This window comes from Acomys russatus, chromosome 25, assembly GCF_903995435.1.
Source record: "Acomys russatus chromosome 25, mAcoRus1.1, whole genome shotgun sequence".
NCBI lineage: Eukaryota > Metazoa > Chordata > Mammalia > Rodentia > Muridae > Acomys > Acomys russatus.
Genome location: NC_067161.1, coordinates 52,602,576 through 52,622,407, shown reverse-complemented (window position 1 = coordinate 52,622,407; position 19,832 = coordinate 52,602,576). Strand labels below are relative to the sequence as shown.

The following is a 19,832-nucleotide window of genomic DNA, read 5'->3' as shown; positions in this document are numbered from 1 at the left end:
CATTTTTATAGATGAGGCCACATAAGAATATTATCAACCTTAATTGGTTGATTGGCATTCTGAGACTAAGAAGTATTAGATTATTAGAGAGTTCATGGAGCTCCTCAGATTAGTAGCCTCAGGGGCCTCCTAGAGATGTGCAGCCACCTCATGTGACTCTTGAACAAAGTATACAACAAGCTGAATGACTGCATAGCGACATATAGCTACTCTGTCAGTATTCACCGACAGATGTAGACATAGAAAATGTCTGGAACACCAAGAACAGCACATGGCGTTTGTTTTAACAAGGACCCAATGCTTTAATTGCTGCAAAAAGCCTAGAGTAGCTAGAGCTGAGGAATAGTGCCACACAGGTTATTCTGCAGCATGGCTCATTTGTTCTCATATGAATTGTGAATGTGGATTTTTATAATCTATGAATGCATTTTTCCATTAATAGAGAGTTAATTCTTCTGTGGAGGTAAATAGTCATTTGAAGGATCGTCCGTCACAGAACGCGGCGGCGGCGGCGGCGGCAGCCCAGCCTGCTGAGCAGGTGTGTGTGGTTGGTACTCTGCTGTTACTGTGTGATGATGTCCCCAGTCAAGGGAAAATGATGTGCAGATCACTTTGCAAACACTGCATTATCCTACTCAAGGAAAATGAAGATTATTTTTCTTATGTGGCATGTTAATTTTTAGGGTGTATATTTAGCTCTGTGTCTGGATCAGCCTTGCCAACAGCCCACAGACGTCTCCAGAGACGAGGTGCTTTGTTGGTGCACTTTTATCTCATCCCCTCATGACAGAGTGTAGATAAACTGTGGCCCTGAACGTGGATGGCCTGCGGTACAAGAATCACTGCCCTCATTTTCCTTTCGTCCAGCCTACTTTGCCTCAGTACTGGCCTAATTTCCTTTCTTCTTACCCCTAATGTTTTTGTTAGGCAAGCAAGTTTTGAGTACACAGTACCCATGTCTGGCCTAGCAGAGAAGAAAAACAGAAGTGAAAGCATTTGAGAAAATTAAAATTCTCTTTTGTTGTTGCTCAAGATGATCTTCCTCTGGAGGGTTTGCTTTTAGTGTTTAGTGGACTGTACCCACCTGACTAGCCTTAGGGACTTTGGAGTAAACGGTGCAAGTTACATTCCTTTAGTCTTCTAAAGGTTGGAAAAAAGTGCTTGCTGCTGTAACTGCTCAAAGCAAGTTACAGGCAGAGTATAAAAGAGTTAGAAGGAAGCCAGAGGGACGTTTCAATAGCCCAGTGGCCTGGGGAGCCAGACTGTAGGTCAAGAGTGTATTCAACCAATTTAACTATTAAGCAGGATTTTAGCAGCAGCTTCATTGTTGTAATTCTTGTGTGCTGCTCATTTGTGTTAAGAGTCCCAAGTGAAGTCAGGCTGCTAAGTCACTAGCCGTGACAGTCTCAGGTGTGTGATGCTTTGGTGGTTTTTTTGCAGTGTGACCACTAAAAGCCTCTCTTAGACTCCCAATGAAGTGACGGGCTAGCGTTTAACCTAGGAAAACAGCTCCGTAAGGCATTTCAATATGAAAGGGAAATGAAATGGATTCCTAACAGTAACACACACACACACACACACACACACACACACACACAGACACACACACACATTGAATAATAAAGGCCTTTTTATACACAAGTTACTTTACAGGCATTAAATCATTTCTAATACAATTGTTTGAAAGAGAAAACCCATCTCTTGCTTAGAATTCTGGGCTGTTAGAAACATTCTCATTGCAAAGAGTTTTCCAGGTTGTACATCAACCTGGAAGATAATCAGTGTTAAAAATAGCCAAATAGCTGGGCGTGGTGGTGCACACCTTTATCCCAGCACTTGGAAGGCGGAGGCAGGCAGATCTGAGTTTGAAGGTAGCCTGGTCTACAGAGTGAGAGTGAGTTCTAGGACAGTCAGGGCCACACAGAGAACCCCTGTCTCGAAAAACAAAACCAATAAAACAAAACAACCAAAACCAAACAGGCTGAGAGAAGGAAAATTAGTCTTTTCCAGGGATGAGCCCCTTAACTGCATAGCCCTGAAAATGTACACACAAGCACTGCGAAGTGGGCTCAGCAGGTTCTATCCGCCCCCCCCCCTGTGTGTGTGTGTGTGTGTGTGTGTGTGTGTGTGTGTGTGTGTGTAACACTGATAAAGGAGTAGGTGTGGGAAGGTTTGGACAGCAGAAGGGGAAGGGGGCAAATTATATAATTGTATTTCAATTAATTTTCTTAATTGAAAAAATAAATAAATGTAAACAAACATTCACTTGTGGATATTGTCTTAATGAATTAGAATTTTAAAAAAATATGTTAACTTAAGAAAGAGCTGGTGGTGGTGCACGCCTTTGATCCCAGAACCTGGTAGGCAGAGGCAGAGGCAGAGGCAGGCAGGTCTCTGAGTTTGAAGGGTGTCTGGTTTACAGAGTGATTTCCAGGACAGCTAGGGCTACACAGAGAAACACTGTCTTGAAAAACTGACAAATGAAAAAGAAAAAAAAGTCTTTCAAATGGAAATTATGATCATAGACCACTATGGCCAGCTGTACTCCTGTCTGTGTAAGTGCAAACCTTTACTTACGCTAACAGGCACATTTCTTAATTAACTAGACCTGTACTGTTGGTATACTTGTCTCTACATTCTTTTTGTAATCTCACCTGAGTTTTGTTTTTTTAGCTTTTATATTTTTAACTTTTTAAATATATCTTAATTTAATAAAATGTTTTATTAATACAAGGATTAAATAATCAAATATATTTTTACATTTATTTTTAATTTATATATCTACTTTGCACTCTGATTTTAGCTCCCTCATTCCTCTCCTCCTGAACCTACTCTCCCACCCTCTTCCCCATACCACCTCCCCTTCTCAGAAAAAGAGAGCCCCGCCCACAACCCACCACAGCACTTAACTTTAACTATTTTTCTTCATTTTATTTCTTTAATTTTTATTTCTTTAGCATTCGTTCATTTCCTTATACTTCTGTAAACTGGAAAAGTTGTTTTCAGTTGCCATAGTAGTCATTTTTCACTGAATGTCTTTGTGCTAAGCACTGGGCTAAGTTCTGACTCCGAAAATAAAAAAATTTTAGTGCCATAATATAGATAGGAAGATAAGCCCTGCTTGGCCTGGTAAGGCAGGCAGATCTCTGAATTCCAGGCCAGCCTGGTCTACAGAGTGAGTTCTAGGATAGCCAGGGCTATACAGAGAAACCCTGTCTTGAAAATCCAAAAAGAAGAAGAGGAGGGGAAGGAGGAAAGAGAAAGAAAGAAACGAAAAGAAAGAAGAAAGAAGAAATGACAACCACAAGCCCAGACCTTACTCCCAGGAATGTCTCATTCTTTACCAGAAGACATTCTTTAAAAAAGAAAGAAAAGAAAGAAAGAAAGAAAGAAAGAAAGAAAGAAAGTATATCATAGTATAGACCTTTATTAGGATCAACATAAATAACCAGGTGTGATAACAAAAGCCTGGAATCCCAGCACTCATGAGGCAGAGGCAAGCAGTTCTCTGTGAGTTCAAACCACTGTGATCTACATAGTGAGTTCCAGGACAGCCAGGGCTATGTAGAGAGACCTTGTCTCCAGAGAGAGAGAGAGAGACAGACAGACACGGGGGTGCAGAGGGAGTGGGAAGAGGAGAGAAACAAGCAAGGAGAAAGGCTTTGCAAACTGTAAAGTACTTTGTGGATTTAAAGAACACAAAATCAGGAGAGAACAGTAAAGTTCTCTTAGACTATAACAAGAGCCTCAAGCAGAGAACCTGAACTTAGCAGTGCTGTGAGGCTTTTATAGTGGCACAGACCAAAAGAGAAGACATGTCATCCAGAACGTGCGACATATAAAATAGGGAACATTCCCCTAAAGATGGCAAAAGAGACACACACTCTGCCAGCCGGCACAGGTGAAGGGGCTGCTTACATTGGCAGTACTGGCACTGTTTGCTTAGTGTGGTCAGTTAAGTGACTGGTAAGGGTTGTGTTGGCTGGTGCTTTTGTTAGGTGTGACTGCTAAGTTTGTGGCAGCATAGGAGCTCTGCCATGGGGATCACTATGCCTGCAGTTATAATGTTGAACAATAAGCCTTAATTTTTCAGTTCTCTTTATCTCACCTCTCCACCGTTTCTTCCTTCATTTTGTAGGCTTCAGGCGTCAATTCTGAATCCAAGAATATTCGTCAGCTGCATGACTGTTTGGAAAATACTGCTCATGAGCTCTGGGCTGTGACTCATGACAAGATATCGGGGTCAGAAATTTCAGCCACACTGGGAACCAGCAAGGACAGCCCAGATCTAGGGACCATAATGCTCCGGATGGAGGAAATGGAAGTAAGGTCTTGGGCGACTGGTCTGTCATGCTGGTGGGGCTTCACCTCTGCTCCTTATCACACTGCCGGCCCAATATGGCGGAGCCACGGGATCCTACTTTTAAATCCAAGCTCTGTTGCCAGCTGAGTGTATAACCTTGGTTCAGTCACTTGCCTTGTCTAAGACATGAGGTGTTTGAGAACAGAAGATGTAAAGCGTTTAGCACACCATCTGACACAGCCCAGTAAAAGGTCCGTTCTGTTGTCACCCCATTAACAGTGACTTGTGATTCCAAAAACATAGAGACAAAAGTTGACCCCACAGTTTGAACCATTGGCCTTCGCGTCCATTGTTTATTGGCACTTTCTGCCGCCTCTCCTGTCAATCACAGATGTCCTCACCTAATTAATTTCCAGACTTTTACTTTCAGAATGACTCCCTTTTTCTTATACACTTGTAGACCTCAGACATCCTACTGGATAGTTCAAGATCAGGCACTGCTCATGATTAACTTAAGTTATGTGATTAACTTTATTTCTCATTGCTAAGTAAGAAATTATAAAGAAGATAATTTTTGGTTGTTTTTGAAAATTTAAAGACACACTGTTTGTCCTATTCTTTTAACTGTTGTCCCTAGATCTAAGTTGTCCTAAGGAGTTTAAGTAGACAACATATGTCGCTTGAAAGACAAAACAAGATGAAAATACAGGTGGTCATAGATGGACAGGGGACATGATATATCGATCACCACAGCAGCTCTAGGGGACACAGCTGCCTGAGGTTGCAGGGTGCTAGTCATGCTAGGCTTCCCTCATGACCTGCTCACCGTCTGTCCCCGCAGACACCTGTTCTCATCAGTGTTTGTCTGCTGAGCTGTTTCCATACTTACTACTTCTGGTTTATAATGAAAATTACATTTTCTCATAAATTAAACTTTCTTTTTTAAAGAAATACCAGGAGACAGTTCGCCAAAGATATAATAAAATTGTATACGCTGACCCTCACTTATGGATGCACGAAGGAAGAAATGGTAGGTGTTTCTCCCTAACCCCATCTTCAATGTTTAACTCTGAAAATTTTCAAACATATTGAAAGGTTGATAAAAATCTGTCCAATGACGACAAAAACCCTTACCTTGCAGCTGTGAGGTTCCCATGTCACTGTTTACCCAATCTGTCCTCCATTCATCTCAGCTTTACATTTCAGATAATCTTATTTATGCATTTTAAAGTAAATTGCTAGATAACAGCACATTTTACTCCACATTGCAGCATCAGCTTGAGTTTCTTATTTATTTATGGTTTTGTTTTGTTTGAGGTAAATTTACATATAAGGGATAGCGAAATTACTTCGTGAGAGGCTGAAGCAGGAGAAGTGACAGAAGCTCCTGGGCCAGCTCGGCTGACAGATGCAATAAGAGAGCCTGTCTCAAACAAAGGGGGAGGTCCTCACTGACACCTAAGGTTTTCCTGACCTCATGCCAGGATATTGCCTATGTGCTTATATCTGCATCAGCCCGTGCGCACGCGCGCGCGCGCGCGCGCGCGCACACACACACACACACACACACACACACATTAACTTTTAAAATTTACATATAACACACAGATATTAACTGCGTCATTTGAGGGGGTTTGACAAATGGATCTATTTCTTACCCAAACTTATGTCTAAGTGTAGCACACACCATCGCTGCAGAAGTTTCCCCGTGCCCTTCCCAGTCAGTGCCCTACTTTAGGCAGCACTGTGCTTTTCAGTCATGGTGACTAATGTAGAGGTTTGAGTAAGTGCAGCCTCTTCCTGGTAGATGTGTTCTTGTCTAGACCTTTTCAGTCAACATAACATTTTATAGCCTATTGTTGCTTATTTCCTGTTCCTACTATAGCGAATCGAAGCTTAGAGTGTTCCTTACTCACAAATTACTGAATTAGAACACAAACTTATTCTCTTATAGTTTGAGAGATCAGAAGGCTGAAAACGAGTCTTTAAAAGAAGTGGAGAAGCCGGGCGTGGTGGCGCACGCCTTTAATCCTAGCACTCGGGAGGCAGAGGCAGGCGGATCACTAAGTTTGAGGCCAGCCTGGTCTACAAAAGTGAGTCCAGGACAGCCAAGGCTACACAGAGAAACCCTGTCTCAAAAAAAAAAAAAAGAAAAAGAAAAAGAAGTGGAAGTGCTGGTGGGGTTCCTTCTGGAGGCTCCTGATGAGGGTCTGTTTCTTCCAGTTCTTTCTGTTCCTAAGGGTGCCTCCATTCCCCAGACACGCCTTGTTATCCAGTGTCTGTTTCCATGGTCAGCCACCTTCCCTCCTGTAGTCCGACCTTTCTTTCTTTGCCTAGTGTAAACATGCCTACAGTCACAATCACAGACTACTCTCCCCACCCCTCTCAGGATCTTAAAGTCCCTTCTGCAGTGGAGGTAATACAGAATCCAGCTGCTGATGGTCCGTTTACCCTCCTGCTTGGCCCTCTCTCCAACCCTCTGTTATCCTTCCTCTTTCTTCCTGAGTAGTACTCCTTGGGATGTATGTAAAACATCTAATTTGCATGTTTGCAGGAAGTCTATATTTGGTTTCTTCTAGTTTAGGATTATTAAGAATAAATCTAAGGTGCTAGAGAGGTAGCTCAGTGGTTAAGTACGTTTGTTGCTGTTGCAGAGTACCTTGGCGTTCCCAACACACATGATGAAAGTAGGTTGTAGCTCCAGTTCCTAGGGATCTGGGTCCCTCTTCTGGCCACTGTGGCAGCAGACACACAGTATGTACACATGTGTAGGCAAACACTTAATGTAGAATAAAAGTAAATAAATCTAAATGATTTTTTTTTAAGTTAATGATGAATCTAAAAGCAAGCATGGTGATCTGAAGCTGAGGCAGGAGGATCAAGACTTCTATCCTGGGGAGCATATGAATTCCAGGATTGCCTTGCTTACACACACACTGTCTCAAATAAATCTGCTGTAAACATAGTAATCTGTAGTCTTTGTGTGGATCATCAGTTTTAATTACTCTTGGATAAATACCTAAGAAGTAGACTTGCCAGGTCATGTGTTGCATGTTCCAAACTGTATAAAAACCTGCCAGACTGTTGCCAAGGAGGCTGAGCCTGTCAGCTCTCTTCTCCATTGAGTTGTGCTTGCTTGCCTCTGTCAGTGTCAGCCTTTTACATTGTGTCCTTGTAATGAATCTGGCAGGGGTATTGGTATCTCACTGTATTTCAGTTTTATTTCTTTCTAATATTTTAAAGCATATTTTTAGTTATATGTGTGTGCGTGTGGGGCACACAAAGATACTGGATTTCTGTAGTGCTTGATCTCAAGTCAGTGGGAGTTGTCAGATGTGGACTGAACGCATGTTCTTTGCAAGAGCAGTTTATGCCCTTAACCACTGAGCCATCTCTCTGGGCCTTCAATTTCTTTTTCTTGATAAGTAATGCTGCGAACCCTTTCAAGGGATCAGTAGCTAATTGTTAACATCAAAGTGGAAGGCAGTGAAAGTTTTGCATTTGCTTATATTACCACAGGGAATGAAAAGTTTTGAATAATGTCAAAACTAATAAAGATTAGAATTGAGCAGGAGAGGTATTCTGAAAACCTTGGCCACTACTAATTTCCCATTGTAATTAATGGCTTAAAACAGAAGGGAGAAATGTTGTGACAATTTTGTAATTTTGGTTTCTTTAAAAACACAGCAATATTATAAAAATGTATTTTTGTTCTTAGCCCAGGTATGGGGTGCTGGGCTGTCTGGGCTGTCTGCAGCAACTGGCTGTGATTTGCCTCATGCTCTAGCAGAGGCATGGTTTTGCCAGCTGCAGATAGTTTCTGAGATTGTGTGGTATTTGAAATTCCAGTAACTTTTCAGAGGGCATTTAAGTGTTAGGGCCCCAAAAGGCAAGGTTGCTGGCTGTTAGTCTTCATGGGGCTTGGTTGTGGTTTGTTTGTAGTTGTGGTCAAAAAAGAAACAAGAAGAAAGAAATTAGTTCAAGGATCTCTATCTCTCTCCTCTTGTCTTCTTTCTCTCCTAGCTAGTGATGGGTAAAACTGGGGGTGCAGGGAGGTAAAGGGTGGCAAAAAGAAGAACCCACATAGTAGCAAAAATCCAGCTACAGCCACTGGCATATAATTCTTAATGGGAGGTTCAAAATTGTTTTGTCTTCTTTTTAATTGGGTGCCCCCCCTTTTTTAATTATACCAATTATTTGTGTATTCTAGGCATACGTTCAAAAGTTTTGGGTTGGGTTGGGTTGGTTCTGTATTTTGTATTTTTGCAATGCTGAGGCTCGAACCTAGGGTCTTGAGTGTGCACAGTGCACAATGCACCTCTGAACTATCTCCCCAGTACTACCTTTTTATTTTTATTTTTTTTAAGGTGACGGCTATATTCACATGGTTGTCTGACCAATGTTCATTGCTATTTTCTGAACTCCAGAACATTTATTTTCACATACCTCTCCCCTAGAACAACCCTCTTTATGCTTCAGTGGTTGCCCCACCCCCAGTACCTCCTGACAGCCATCACTCAAGTGGATGTTTTGTAGATTTTTTTCCTGTTTATAGCCTAACTACTTCCTCTCAATGATGTTCGAGTTTTACTTCTTATGAAAGCCTTGATCATCTTTATATGTGATTTCTTTTTTGTGGCTCAGGACAAGTTTGCGTGCCACTGAGGTGAGAGGATATTGTTTTCTTCTAGAAGCTTTATGGTTTGTTTGTTTGTTTGTTTTAGCTTTAATGTTTAGCCTTATGGTCCATCATAAGTAGTCATTTGTAGTTTGAGAAAAAGGCTGGTAGATACTCACTTGTTCTAGTTTTATTTGGTGAAAGAGACTTGCTTTTCTCTTCCACTTTTAAAACGCAAAACATTGACATTGTGGCTGCAATTGCTAGGCTGATGCCATAGTTGCCTGGGAAGTGTCAATCAAACCTGTTTTGACTCATGTTCATCTTCCTGACAAAGCAGTAGATGTGGTGAGTATCACCCCCAGTGGAACTTAAATCCAATGCATATTACACTTAACTAGAGTTGTGAAGGAAGCTGCAGGTCTGTTTGTTGTGGCACCAACTGTTGGTGCCAGTTTATATCACATGGAATTATCTCAAGATACAAATTTGAGTCATTGGTTTAGAAAAAGTATTCTCTATGTTAAACTTTACTAGAACTATGGGCCATCTAACAACACTTACACACTCTTTCTGTGTTTTGGGGCATTTAGTTGTTACTGGTGCTGACAACCTCTGGCTTCTACCTCATGGGCGAATAATTGAATTGTTCTTCTGGGTCTAGTTTGTTTGATCTTACCTGTGTAGTACTTTTTCTTAAACAGGCCAAGCAGCCATAAACAAAAATGCTGAGATACAGTGTGCTTCCAGAGCCTTAACAGATTGGACTTTCCAATTTGAGATGCTCAGTCAATGAAGCTTATACACATGTCCCAGAATCTAAACAACTCCTGCATGTGAAACATTTCTGGTCCCAAACAATTAGGGATACCCAACCTTTATTCTAGAGCTCTCTCCTTTTGCCCAGTTCTTACTTGTGCACTCCCACTGCCTGTTCTAGCAGGCTGCAGCTATTTGTCAAGGTGCTTCAACTTTCCCAACTAAGCCCCATGTTCCCTGAGGCCTAGAAAGTTTGCCAGTTAGTCATGCTGGCATCTTATCTACTGAGGGTACAGCAGGGATGTGCCTAATGAGTGCATAGTCAGACAGTGGGCATTTTAACTTTTTTTTTTTTTTAGTTGGAGACAGGAAAGGGATGTGTTTTACTGATGGTTTGGCTATGTGCCACAAAGTTAGGTTGCATACTATGAAAGACAGTTTTAGGAGGAACTTAGTGTCCTTTCCTTTTAAGAGGACAACCTTTAATTTTAGTTGCTAATAAGTCTCTCTGTCGAGGCTGCATTAACACTTAGGAGGAGCTCTTTACGGTCTGGGGAGATTGCTTAGCAGCTAAGAGATCACACTACTCTTGCAAAGGGCTAGAATTTGATTCCTAGCACTTAGGCTCAGGCAGCTCCAGGGCATCTGGCCCTCTTCTGATACTTATCAGCACTGCACTCCAGTGCATACACTCACACACAGACATACACATACGAATAATTAATTTTTTTAAAAAAAAAAAATAGGAGTTCTCTAGAATACCAAGGACTGAAGTGAGTGTTGGACACTTCCAGCATCACGAGACCACTCAGGGATCCAGGCCTCGTGTTTGTTGGCTCAGAACCAAACTTACAGTGATCGTACGGTGTGTGGTGTCTAATGCGTTGCTTTCAACTCTGAGAATAACTGAACATTGATTGTACTCAGCAGCGGTAACATTTTTTACAGAGGCCGACCTCTGCAGTGTTTGTTCCTGGCAGTGTGCGATCTCAAGAATGTGTGTGAGTCAGGAAAGGTGTCTTGCTGGGACAACTTCACATGAGTGACAGGTTTTTTCTTCCACTTGAAACACGTTTAAAACTAGAAATCACCTGAAACTCAGGAGAGCTCTCAGGCCTGCAAGTTGTAGTTAATAAATTAGTGTTTTGACTCTCATTCAGATTTTTTTTTGCAACAATGTCCAGAGACAAGTTAGATCAGCTAATTAAGTGTTGGTGTCTGAGTGGCTTTTTTCTTCTTCAGTAATCAAAGGTTAAAAAACAAACTTCATGACTTCAGACCCCTGACTGGCAGCTGGGTCCCAGGAAAATGGTGTCTCCTAAAGTCTTGGAGATTGGGCAAGGAGTCTTGCGTACAGCTGGGGAGCAGTAGTCCTTCCTGAAGACTGGCTCTGCAGGGTTTTGCTTCTCTGTAACCTTAAACACCTTTGTGTGTGAAGAGCATCTGCACCACTACCTATGTCTTACAAGGTCGTGTTAGAAAGATGGCTGTGATTTTCTCACAGCTGGTTAGTTACTACCACACTCTTAAGAAGGACACACTTTTTCTTGACAATAGTCATTTTATGCCTGTCCTTTCTAGACCAGACTACACCAGCAGTAAGTGAAAGACCTTTGGCTCCCCATCCAATCAAGGTCACCAAGACAGCAACTCCCAAGGACCCAGCCGTGAACATCTTATTAGAAAGGCCCTGCAATGCCAAGTAAGTGGCAGTGACACTGTGTGATGTTTGCTAGTTGGTGGCACTGGGCGTAGTTAAATGCTACATCCCTTTAGTTCCCACATGATAGAAGTTGTTTTGAGCAAGGTCTTGCAAACTCTGTGATGGATCAGTAAAATAGTGGTTCTGTGGTGGACATTGAATACTTGCATTGTAAGGGAGCCTCCAGCACTTGGCAGCATTTAGCTGGCTTTCAGTCTGGTCTATACATGTTGTCCTGACACTTAGTGTGAGTTTTATTTCATCTGTGGAGCAGGAATGCTTGCAGTGTGGAGGATTATTGTAATAGAAAGACGCATAGGATGCTGAGTTTGGTTCAGTATGAGGAAGGCAAACTATGGTGATACAGGAACAGTTCACCCTTGCTTACATTTGAATGCTTTATCCTTCTTATGTATTCTCAGCTCACTGGAAGAAAGTATGGGAACACAGGAGGGACCAGAGAAGAGGGAGGCCCCCTTTCCCTCCACCGGAGAAGATCTCCATCAGAAAGAAGGCCGAACTCCGCTCTGTGTCCCAGCAGGGATGCGGCACAGCATTGGTGACTACTGCAGCCGGTTTGAGCAGTTCCTACGGATCATGTCTCATGAGGCCATAGGCTCCTTTAACCCATGGCTAATAGCTGAAAGGTCAGTAAATTTCTGTGTCTCTGTTTACAAGCCAAGGACTAAAGTTTAGACTTGAAAAGAAACTGGAGGAAGGCCTGACAAGATCTTATTCTTTGGGGCTTTGGGGTTCCAGAAGCTGCTCATGGGCTGGTGGGCAGCTTCCCTTGTGAACTGCTCTTCAGATCAGGAGACCATGAAAACCATTATGGGCTCTGCCACCTGGAGGAGCAGAGTGCCCTTGAGTGTCCTCCTCTCAGGCAGACTGTCAGGCTGAGCTCAGGGTGCCGTAAAACACTGTAGCCTGAGAGACAGCAAGAATGCCTTTTTCACAGTCTGGAGGCTGGGAGTTATCTAAGATCGGAGTGTCTGCTGAGTGTCCCTTCCTGGCTGGCTGACAGCTGCCTTCTTGCTCTGTCTTCTAGTGGCAGAGGTCCACTATCTCTTCCTCTTGGGGCACTATTCCCATCATGAGGACTCTACCCTTGTGACCTCATTTGAACTTCATTTCCTTCCAGGCTCAGGCCATCACATTGGAAGTTAAGGCTTCAATATATGAATATAAATACTCAAGTTGGGGCTGGTTTCTTGATGCTGTTGCTGGGAACTGTACTGCATGAGAGAGCACAGGTTTTGCTGGGCAGGAAATAGCCATTATGAAATCCTCATGACTGACACACACTAGCCTTGGCAAGCAGGTAGCTTCTGACTGCACTGCTTTTACTCACTTCCTCTGATAGAGTACCACTTTATTACAATTGCAAGGCATTTTCATCATTGAGCTAAATAGATCACTTGTATTTTTTCCCTTAAGTTTTAGACATGCCTCTTATTTTCATTCTTGTTTTATATATTTGTGAGCTTTTGGTATCCCTGTTTCTCCTTAAGTTATTGGAGGCCATGTGCTGCCCAGTGCAAGCTGTGCACTAAGAAAGAAGATGGCAGGGCTGGAGAGTTGGCTCAGAGTTTAAGAGCACTGACTGCTCCCCAGAGGTACTGAGTTCAGTTCCCAGCAACCACATGGTGGCTCACAACCATCTGTAATGAGATCTGGTGCCCTTTTCTGGCCTTCAGGTATACATGCAGACAGAGCACTGTATGCCTCATAAGTAAATAAATCTTTTTTAAAAATTGGTCAAAAAAAGAAAGAAGATGGCTTAGGACTTCAGGGGCCCTGGATTCCAACATGGGACAAACAAAAAAATGGCAAAACCACTTCAAGAGAAGTTGCCAGTTAGCTTAGGAAGCAGCCAGTGCAGACTGAGAGAAGACAGACAGAGGGCTTCAGGAGGGATGTTGCTTTGTGAAGAAAGCTGAGAGGAAGCTCCAAGTCATGCCGCCAGCTCATGCTGTGCTGAGTGAGTGAGAAGTGCCCTTGTGTTCCTCACAGTTTGGTGGAGGAGCAGTAGTGGGAACAAAGAGTGAAGCAAACACGAAGACCAGGTGGTCCTCTGCTTCCAGAAGTGACATACGTGGTGATTTGGACCACTTCTCCCCTGAGGATAACTGTTAATAGAAAAGCTGGGTTAAAAATAAAATGCATACACTTGAAGGCATCAAATACTAACTAGGTAATGAAGAGTAACTAGGTCAGGACCCTGGAGAAAAGAGCTCCGCCCACAGTGTGGTGCTGCGTGATTCAGTCTGGAGAACCCAACTACAACCTCCTCAGGTCAGAAGGCAGAGGCAGAGGCTGGAACCCAACAGTGCCACGCTAAAGTCTCTTCGCTTTGTTGTTTATGGTGCTAGTATTGAACCCAGGAGCTTGTACATTCTGGGCCAACCCCTCAACTACTGCGCTGCAGCTCCAGGCCTTGTGTTACATCCGATTGAAACTTTGAGTGGTTGTGTTCTCTGTAAGTTCAGCTGACCTGGACATAAATGGGTCTTTTTAGGGGCTCTGCTCAATGCCACATCTTCTCAGTTGCTGAGGTGACTCTAGAAGCTGTTGTTCCCCAGGCTCCATATGTAAACAAACATATTTTCTCTGGGGGAAAATCATATCATCACGGGAGACTTAATCATATTTCTATTATTTTCATAAACAGTGTCTATTTTATAGTGAAAATAGGCAAGAGAGAGACAACAATAACAGCGTATTCCCAGCACCTCCAAATAGTGAATCTGTTTACAGCCTCAAATCGCTGTCTGGTGTGTACATGGAAATAAAGACTCAACTTAGAATGTTGCCAGAGGACTGGGAGCTAATCAAAATATAAACATACATCTGAAGCTAAAAAATATACTTTCTGAAATAAGGAATGCATTGGATAGGCTCGATAGCAAGTTAGACACAACAGGAGGGAGATTGGGAAGCCTGGAATGTGGAGCTGTGTGTGTGTTTGACTGAAGTGGTGCAGAAAGGCAAAAATAAAGATAAAAAGTAAAGATGGGGTGAAAGATGGGGTGACTAGGGACATGGAAGACCAAGCAGTGTGGCTAACACATGCGGGATTATGATTTTAGAAGAAGAGAAGAGTAAGGAAGTGAATCTGAAACAATCCGAGAGACAGTGGCTGTCAATCACCTGCAGAGTTACAAAGACCATGAAAATATAAGACACCCTCCAAACACCAAGTGACTCTGAAGATATCTCCATATGTATTAGTTAGAGAGGGAAAATGGTGATTTATAAGGGAGAAGCCTGGCAGACTTCACCACAACTGAGTGGCCAAAATCAGCAGTCATCAGTAAAGGGACAAGCACTGAGGGGACACAGTATCCCTCTTTTGTTCTAGAAATATGTAGCTGACAGTGATTGTAAGAGCATACTGGACAAGCCCAGATGTGGAGCCAGTGTGAGGGAAGAAAAAGCTTTACTCCTCAAGAGAGACTGAGGAGTGTGTTATAACTGAAAGTAGTCTAGAGAGCCAAGACAACTAAATGGCCTGGACTGGATCCTGGACTATAAAAAGTGTTAAGAGCTGGGCGTGGTGGCGCATGCCTTTAATCCCAGCACTCCGGAGGCAGAGGCAGATGGATCGCTGTGAGTTTGAGGCCAGCCTGCTCTACAAAGTGAGCCTTAGTACAGCCAAGGCGACACAGAGAAACCCTGTCTCGAAAAAAACAACAAAAAAAAAGTTTTAAGGATGTTCTTGGATGTCGCTTGAATGGTCAGCAAGGTTTGAATAGTCTGTAGGTCAGATTAGATAATGGTTTATAGTGATGTTACCACAGCTGCCTACACAGTGTATTTTCTAGGACACACTGAAGTTCTTGAGGAATGCAGGTCTGCGGCGTACTCTCCAACAGTTCAGATGAAAAAGGCTGTGTGTTTTGTGTACAGGCATGTTTATGTAGAGGAATCTGGGATTTGGAGGGCCCTGCCCTTTCCCATAGAGAAAGCTTGCACCTTCTCTGACCTGGGGCTGGGTTGTGGCCAGGTCATTCATTTCCTGTCACCTCTAATGTCGTCATCTCAGGGGTTGTCCATTTTGTCTGTCTTGCTGGGCGTGGGGATCGAGGTACTACCATCTTAACACCTGGACGAGCCAAGCTCTCACCCCTTTCTTCTCCAGAAGCATCCTGGCTCTTCTGGCTTCTGGATCTTCGCACAGTTTCCGAGTTGATTCACTAGGTTTTCATGAATACTGATCAGCTCTGTGTTTGGCTGCCCACGCCTTCAGCTGTGTCCTTTGTCTTCCAGCTTTTCAGATGAGCTGGTAGATGAAGCGCTGGGGGCCGTGGCCGCGGAGCTGCAGGATGTGTGTGAAGACTATGCAGAAGCTGTGTTCACCTCAGAGTTCCTAGAGGCTGCGGATTGAAAGCTGTCCAGGCCGGGCCCTCAGACCCCTGCAGGAGGGACAGCACACCCTGGTGTCAGCCCATGGGCGGTCTTTGTCCTCAGTGCCCACTGAAGGGAAATGCCAGTGAGGTCATCCTCACTCCGCACTCTGCCTTAACAGTGGTTCTGGAAGTTATGAAAGGATGGGTTATATTTATTAGTGCCTGAGGAGCGTGAGAGGACTATAATGGTACAACATTTTTAGTATAATTTTCCTACTGAAATGGTATGTTCATTCCTCTGACTCAGTTTGGAGATCAAAATGTTTTGAAAGGTAATAGATAAAGATATTTCACATAGGGATTCCAGCCTCTGTTGAGCCCACAGGGGTTGGGGGTGGGAGTCAGTGCTAACCCAAGTGCAGTTACTGTTTGGTCCAAGCACCTGGCTCCTGTTGGCAGATGTGTCCCTCACATTGTCACTGGTGGTGTCCTTACAGGACACCTGTCTCTACTGGGTAGCAAATGACATGGAATGCAGAGTGGCAATGCCACCAAGCCTCTGCTCAGCAGCAGTAGAAGTGGGCAGCCCAGCATGTATGCCAAGCACACCTTTTTCCAAGGCTCACTTCCTAGGGGGTTTTCACGTTTTCAGTTCTTCGGAGTCATTTATTGCTGTTTTGACACATGCTGGTATAAAAGGCATTTCTCTGAGTGCAGAAGAGGTTTGAGAACAGGAGAGGGCAGTCCATCCCTATGCCAGCTTACTCTCCTAGAGGGTAGAAGCTTCTCTCCTCACACAGAGCAACCCGTCTGGAGGAGGGAGTTGGTCATTGGGTGATTTGAAGACTCTGGACTCTCTAGAGGACTGAAGATGCCCTTGTGGCCTTTTGAAGGCCCATGGGTCCTGCTGCCAAGATTTTCAGAAACTCTGAATTGAGAAAGAGAAAAGGAACATGCGTAAAAATGAGGCAACTGCCTGAAAAAAAAAAGTCTGCCTGGGTCAAAATTTGCCTCAGCAATTTGCATGAGGCTTGGTGACAGAAATGTGAAGAGCAAAGGGAGAGACATACCCAAGAACTAATGTGAACCTCACTTCTGTGAGTGCCCAAAGTGGCCTCCTGGGATTGCTTCTAAGGTACTAGAAGTTCAGGTGATGATTTAAGCTTCTTGGTCACACGTATTTGTGCAAAATTAATTTATGTTTACTATTTTCCTGCTTAATATTATATAACCTCACTGTAAAGGGCATTAAGAGATTCATAAGTCTTAGGTCTGGAGGGTTAAGCATGTGCTTGAGCCAATAGAAGCACTTGTCATTGGTAGTGTAACGTCATTTGTATGCAGTTTTTACTATGCTGATTAAAAAAATAAACTCAGTATTTTAAATTGTGAACATGTCTATTTGAAATAATTTACATCTCCTTTTCCCTACAGGCAATGTGAAATGGGATTTACAGAAACCACTGAGAATGCTTTTGTATTTGATGTGAACATAGTGGACTATTTGCCACCTCAGAGAAAAATAAGTGCTAATAAAGCCTAACATTTATTGAGCACATACTAGAGTATTGCTCTAAAAGTGTTCCCTGCACTAACTTAATGCTTGTGTATTCTGTGTGAGATAGATACCATTGCACCCCCACTAATAGATTCGAGTAGGAAGGGAGAATTTTTGCCAGCTGGCCAGTGTCCATGAGATAGACTCTGGTCATGGAGTCACCCATTCCCATGACGAGTACTATGTCAATGTGCTCCCACTCTCCTTGTTCCCACGTAGTGTCCCTAGACACTGCTAAGTACTTCCTGCTGCAGCCTGTCCTTGAAGGTCTGGCCCAGCCTTCTCTACCAGTTGACCTCCACTAGCTAAGGTGGTTGAGCCTCATCCCTGCCTCGTGCCCAGGGTCTGCTCTGTAGCCCAGACCGGCAGCCACAATGAGACACAGGAGTGAGCCACAAGAAATGGGAATTTGGAAATGGGAATTAAATGCTCTGACTCTATAAATGTGCCTGCGTACAGCCTGGCAGCCAGACCACTAGAATTTTTGCTTCGTGAGCACATGTGAGTTATTCTCTAATGCCCTGCAGTTTTCTCATGACGTATTCACGGCCTGTGTTAAAGAGAACCATGCATGAGTTGAGTACGCTTGTGTGGCATGAGCTCCCTCAGTTTGCTGAGATGCCTGTGTGCTCTTCAGTGCTCCCTTCTGTAGGCTCTTTCACTGTCTGGCTAGAAGCCTCCACCTCTTTAGTCCTTGTCTCAGGTAGACTTGAGGGCAGGGATTTGGCCTAGCACATAGTTGTTGCTCTGCCGGTTCACTTGAATTAATATATAGAGGATGGATCACGTTCAGTAAAGTCCACAAATGCCTGTTGACCTTGTGCACCCTGGCAGATGGACATCTAGGAGGGTGCACGTTGCCTCCTAGGGTCCACTCCCATTGATTTCCAACTCGTTGTGGCAAATTTCTCTCCCTCTATTTAGACTGCTATATGTGGTGGTGGTGGGCTGTCTGCCCCAGCTGCTCCTGGGCCTTAGTCTGGCTGCTCCTGTTAATTGGATGTGGGGCAGGCCCAAGGCTAGAAAAGTGAGTTGGGGTGGAGGCAGGAAGGTGACCCTTCCCCCTTCTTGGTGTGATCGCCATTCCTGTACCAGGGTGGGATGCTGGAAGAGGAGCAAGAGTGATGAGGGAAACCTCTCCGCGTCTTCTCCCCCACTTGGTCCAGGTTCCTTCCTCTCTGAACTGCAGAACTCCAGGAGAGTGGGCAAAAGAGGCAGTGCTGGGAGGGGACACAGTGCCACTGGCTCACAGGTGAAAGAGTGACCCCCTGAATACAGTGTTAGTGTCTTAGCTTGACACTGGTAGGAATTCCCTGAAACAACTGAAAACCAGAGTGTACCCTCACTATGACTCCTGGTCACCATTGAGGTACCCGCTGGAGCAGTGGTTCTCAATGTTCCTGATGCTGTGACCCTTTATTACAGCCCATGTTGTGGTGGCCCCAACCATAAAATCATTTTTGTTGCTACTTCATTCCTGTGACTTTGCTACTGTTACAAATCGTACTGTAAATACTGAGTTTTCCGGTGGTCTTTCAGGGGTTGAGACCCACTGCTCTGGAGGCTTCCTCTAAGCAAGCCATGCAGAGCAGAAGGCAGGTACCTAGCTGTACGTCCTTATCAGTGCTGAAGTCCCATGAGCTCACAGCTGGTGCTAGAGCAGTCAGTTTCAGCATGGGTGTGCATCTCAGTGGCCATCAGTGTGGGCCCGGGGTGGAAGGGTTCCTGTCAGCCATGCTGTATGTTTACTCTAGGTCTTTAGAAAGGGCCTCTCCCTTGCTGACTCCCGTGAGCAGCCCATCTCCTCCTCCCATGGGAGCACTGTGCTGCATCCTGTCTCCAGCCTGCCAGGCCTCTATTCCTTTAACACAGGCGTTCTGCTTTCACCAGTCCACGCAGGGCCCCGTGTGCATCTTCGGTCCAGCCAGAGCTTGCACACACCCTATTAGATGTCCCCCTTTCCACTACCCGTCCTAGAGTGTTGAACGTGCCCAGTCTCCCTCGATGCCTTTTCTTTTTCACCAGAGTCTCATGCATCTCTCCATCAGTGGCTCCTGACATTGCTGCAGCCTTGTCCCAGGGCCCCTGTGCCTCAACAAGAGCCAGCAGCCTCTTCTGCATAGCATCATTCATCCCCCTGAGTCATGCAGCTTTGGCTTCTGTCTTTCCCACTCCCATACCATACAGTCCTCTGTGGAGGCCTCTGAAGGCCTGCCCTGTGGTTTCTGAAGCTCCTACACACTATCTTCAGCACAGCCATGAGGCGCCATGGCACTTTATGGGGGGCAGGGCTGGAAGGCAGGCTACCCACCTCCACCTTTTGTGCTCTGACAGCCCTTCTCTCGCACACACCTCTGCTCCCTGGGGGCCGCGCTAAGGGCCCTTTACTTCCAGTCCAGCCTTCTACCCTGCTCTCTTCTGTTCTAGCTCTGGGTTTCTTAACTACACTTGCCATGTGCCCTCCTCTATCTCTGTCCTAGTCCCTGTCTCTCTCCCCGGCCTAGACACGCATTTTTCCTCCTTCTTTCCCAAGCATCCTGCCC

General features: G+C 44.4%; 1 protein-coding gene across 1 annotated transcript in view; it reads left to right on the top strand.

Annotated features, from left to right (window-relative positions):
* The window catches only part of Kiaa0753 (KIAA0753 ortholog), a 48,141-nt gene extending 32,372 nt beyond the window's left edge, over positions 1-15,769 (top strand). The window contains exons 14-19 of the mRNA XM_051167306.1: positions 443-538; positions 4,139-4,324; positions 5,252-5,333; positions 11,262-11,382; positions 11,805-12,029; positions 15,652-15,769. Of these exons, the coding sequence (XP_051023263.1) occupies positions 443-538; positions 4,139-4,324; positions 5,252-5,333; positions 11,262-11,382; positions 11,805-12,029; positions 15,652-15,769 (828 nt within the window). The remainder of the gene's footprint in view (positions 1-442; positions 539-4,138; positions 4,325-5,251; positions 5,334-11,261; positions 11,383-11,804; positions 12,030-15,651) is intronic.
* The last annotated feature ends 4,063 nt before the right edge of the window (positions 15,770-19,832 follow it).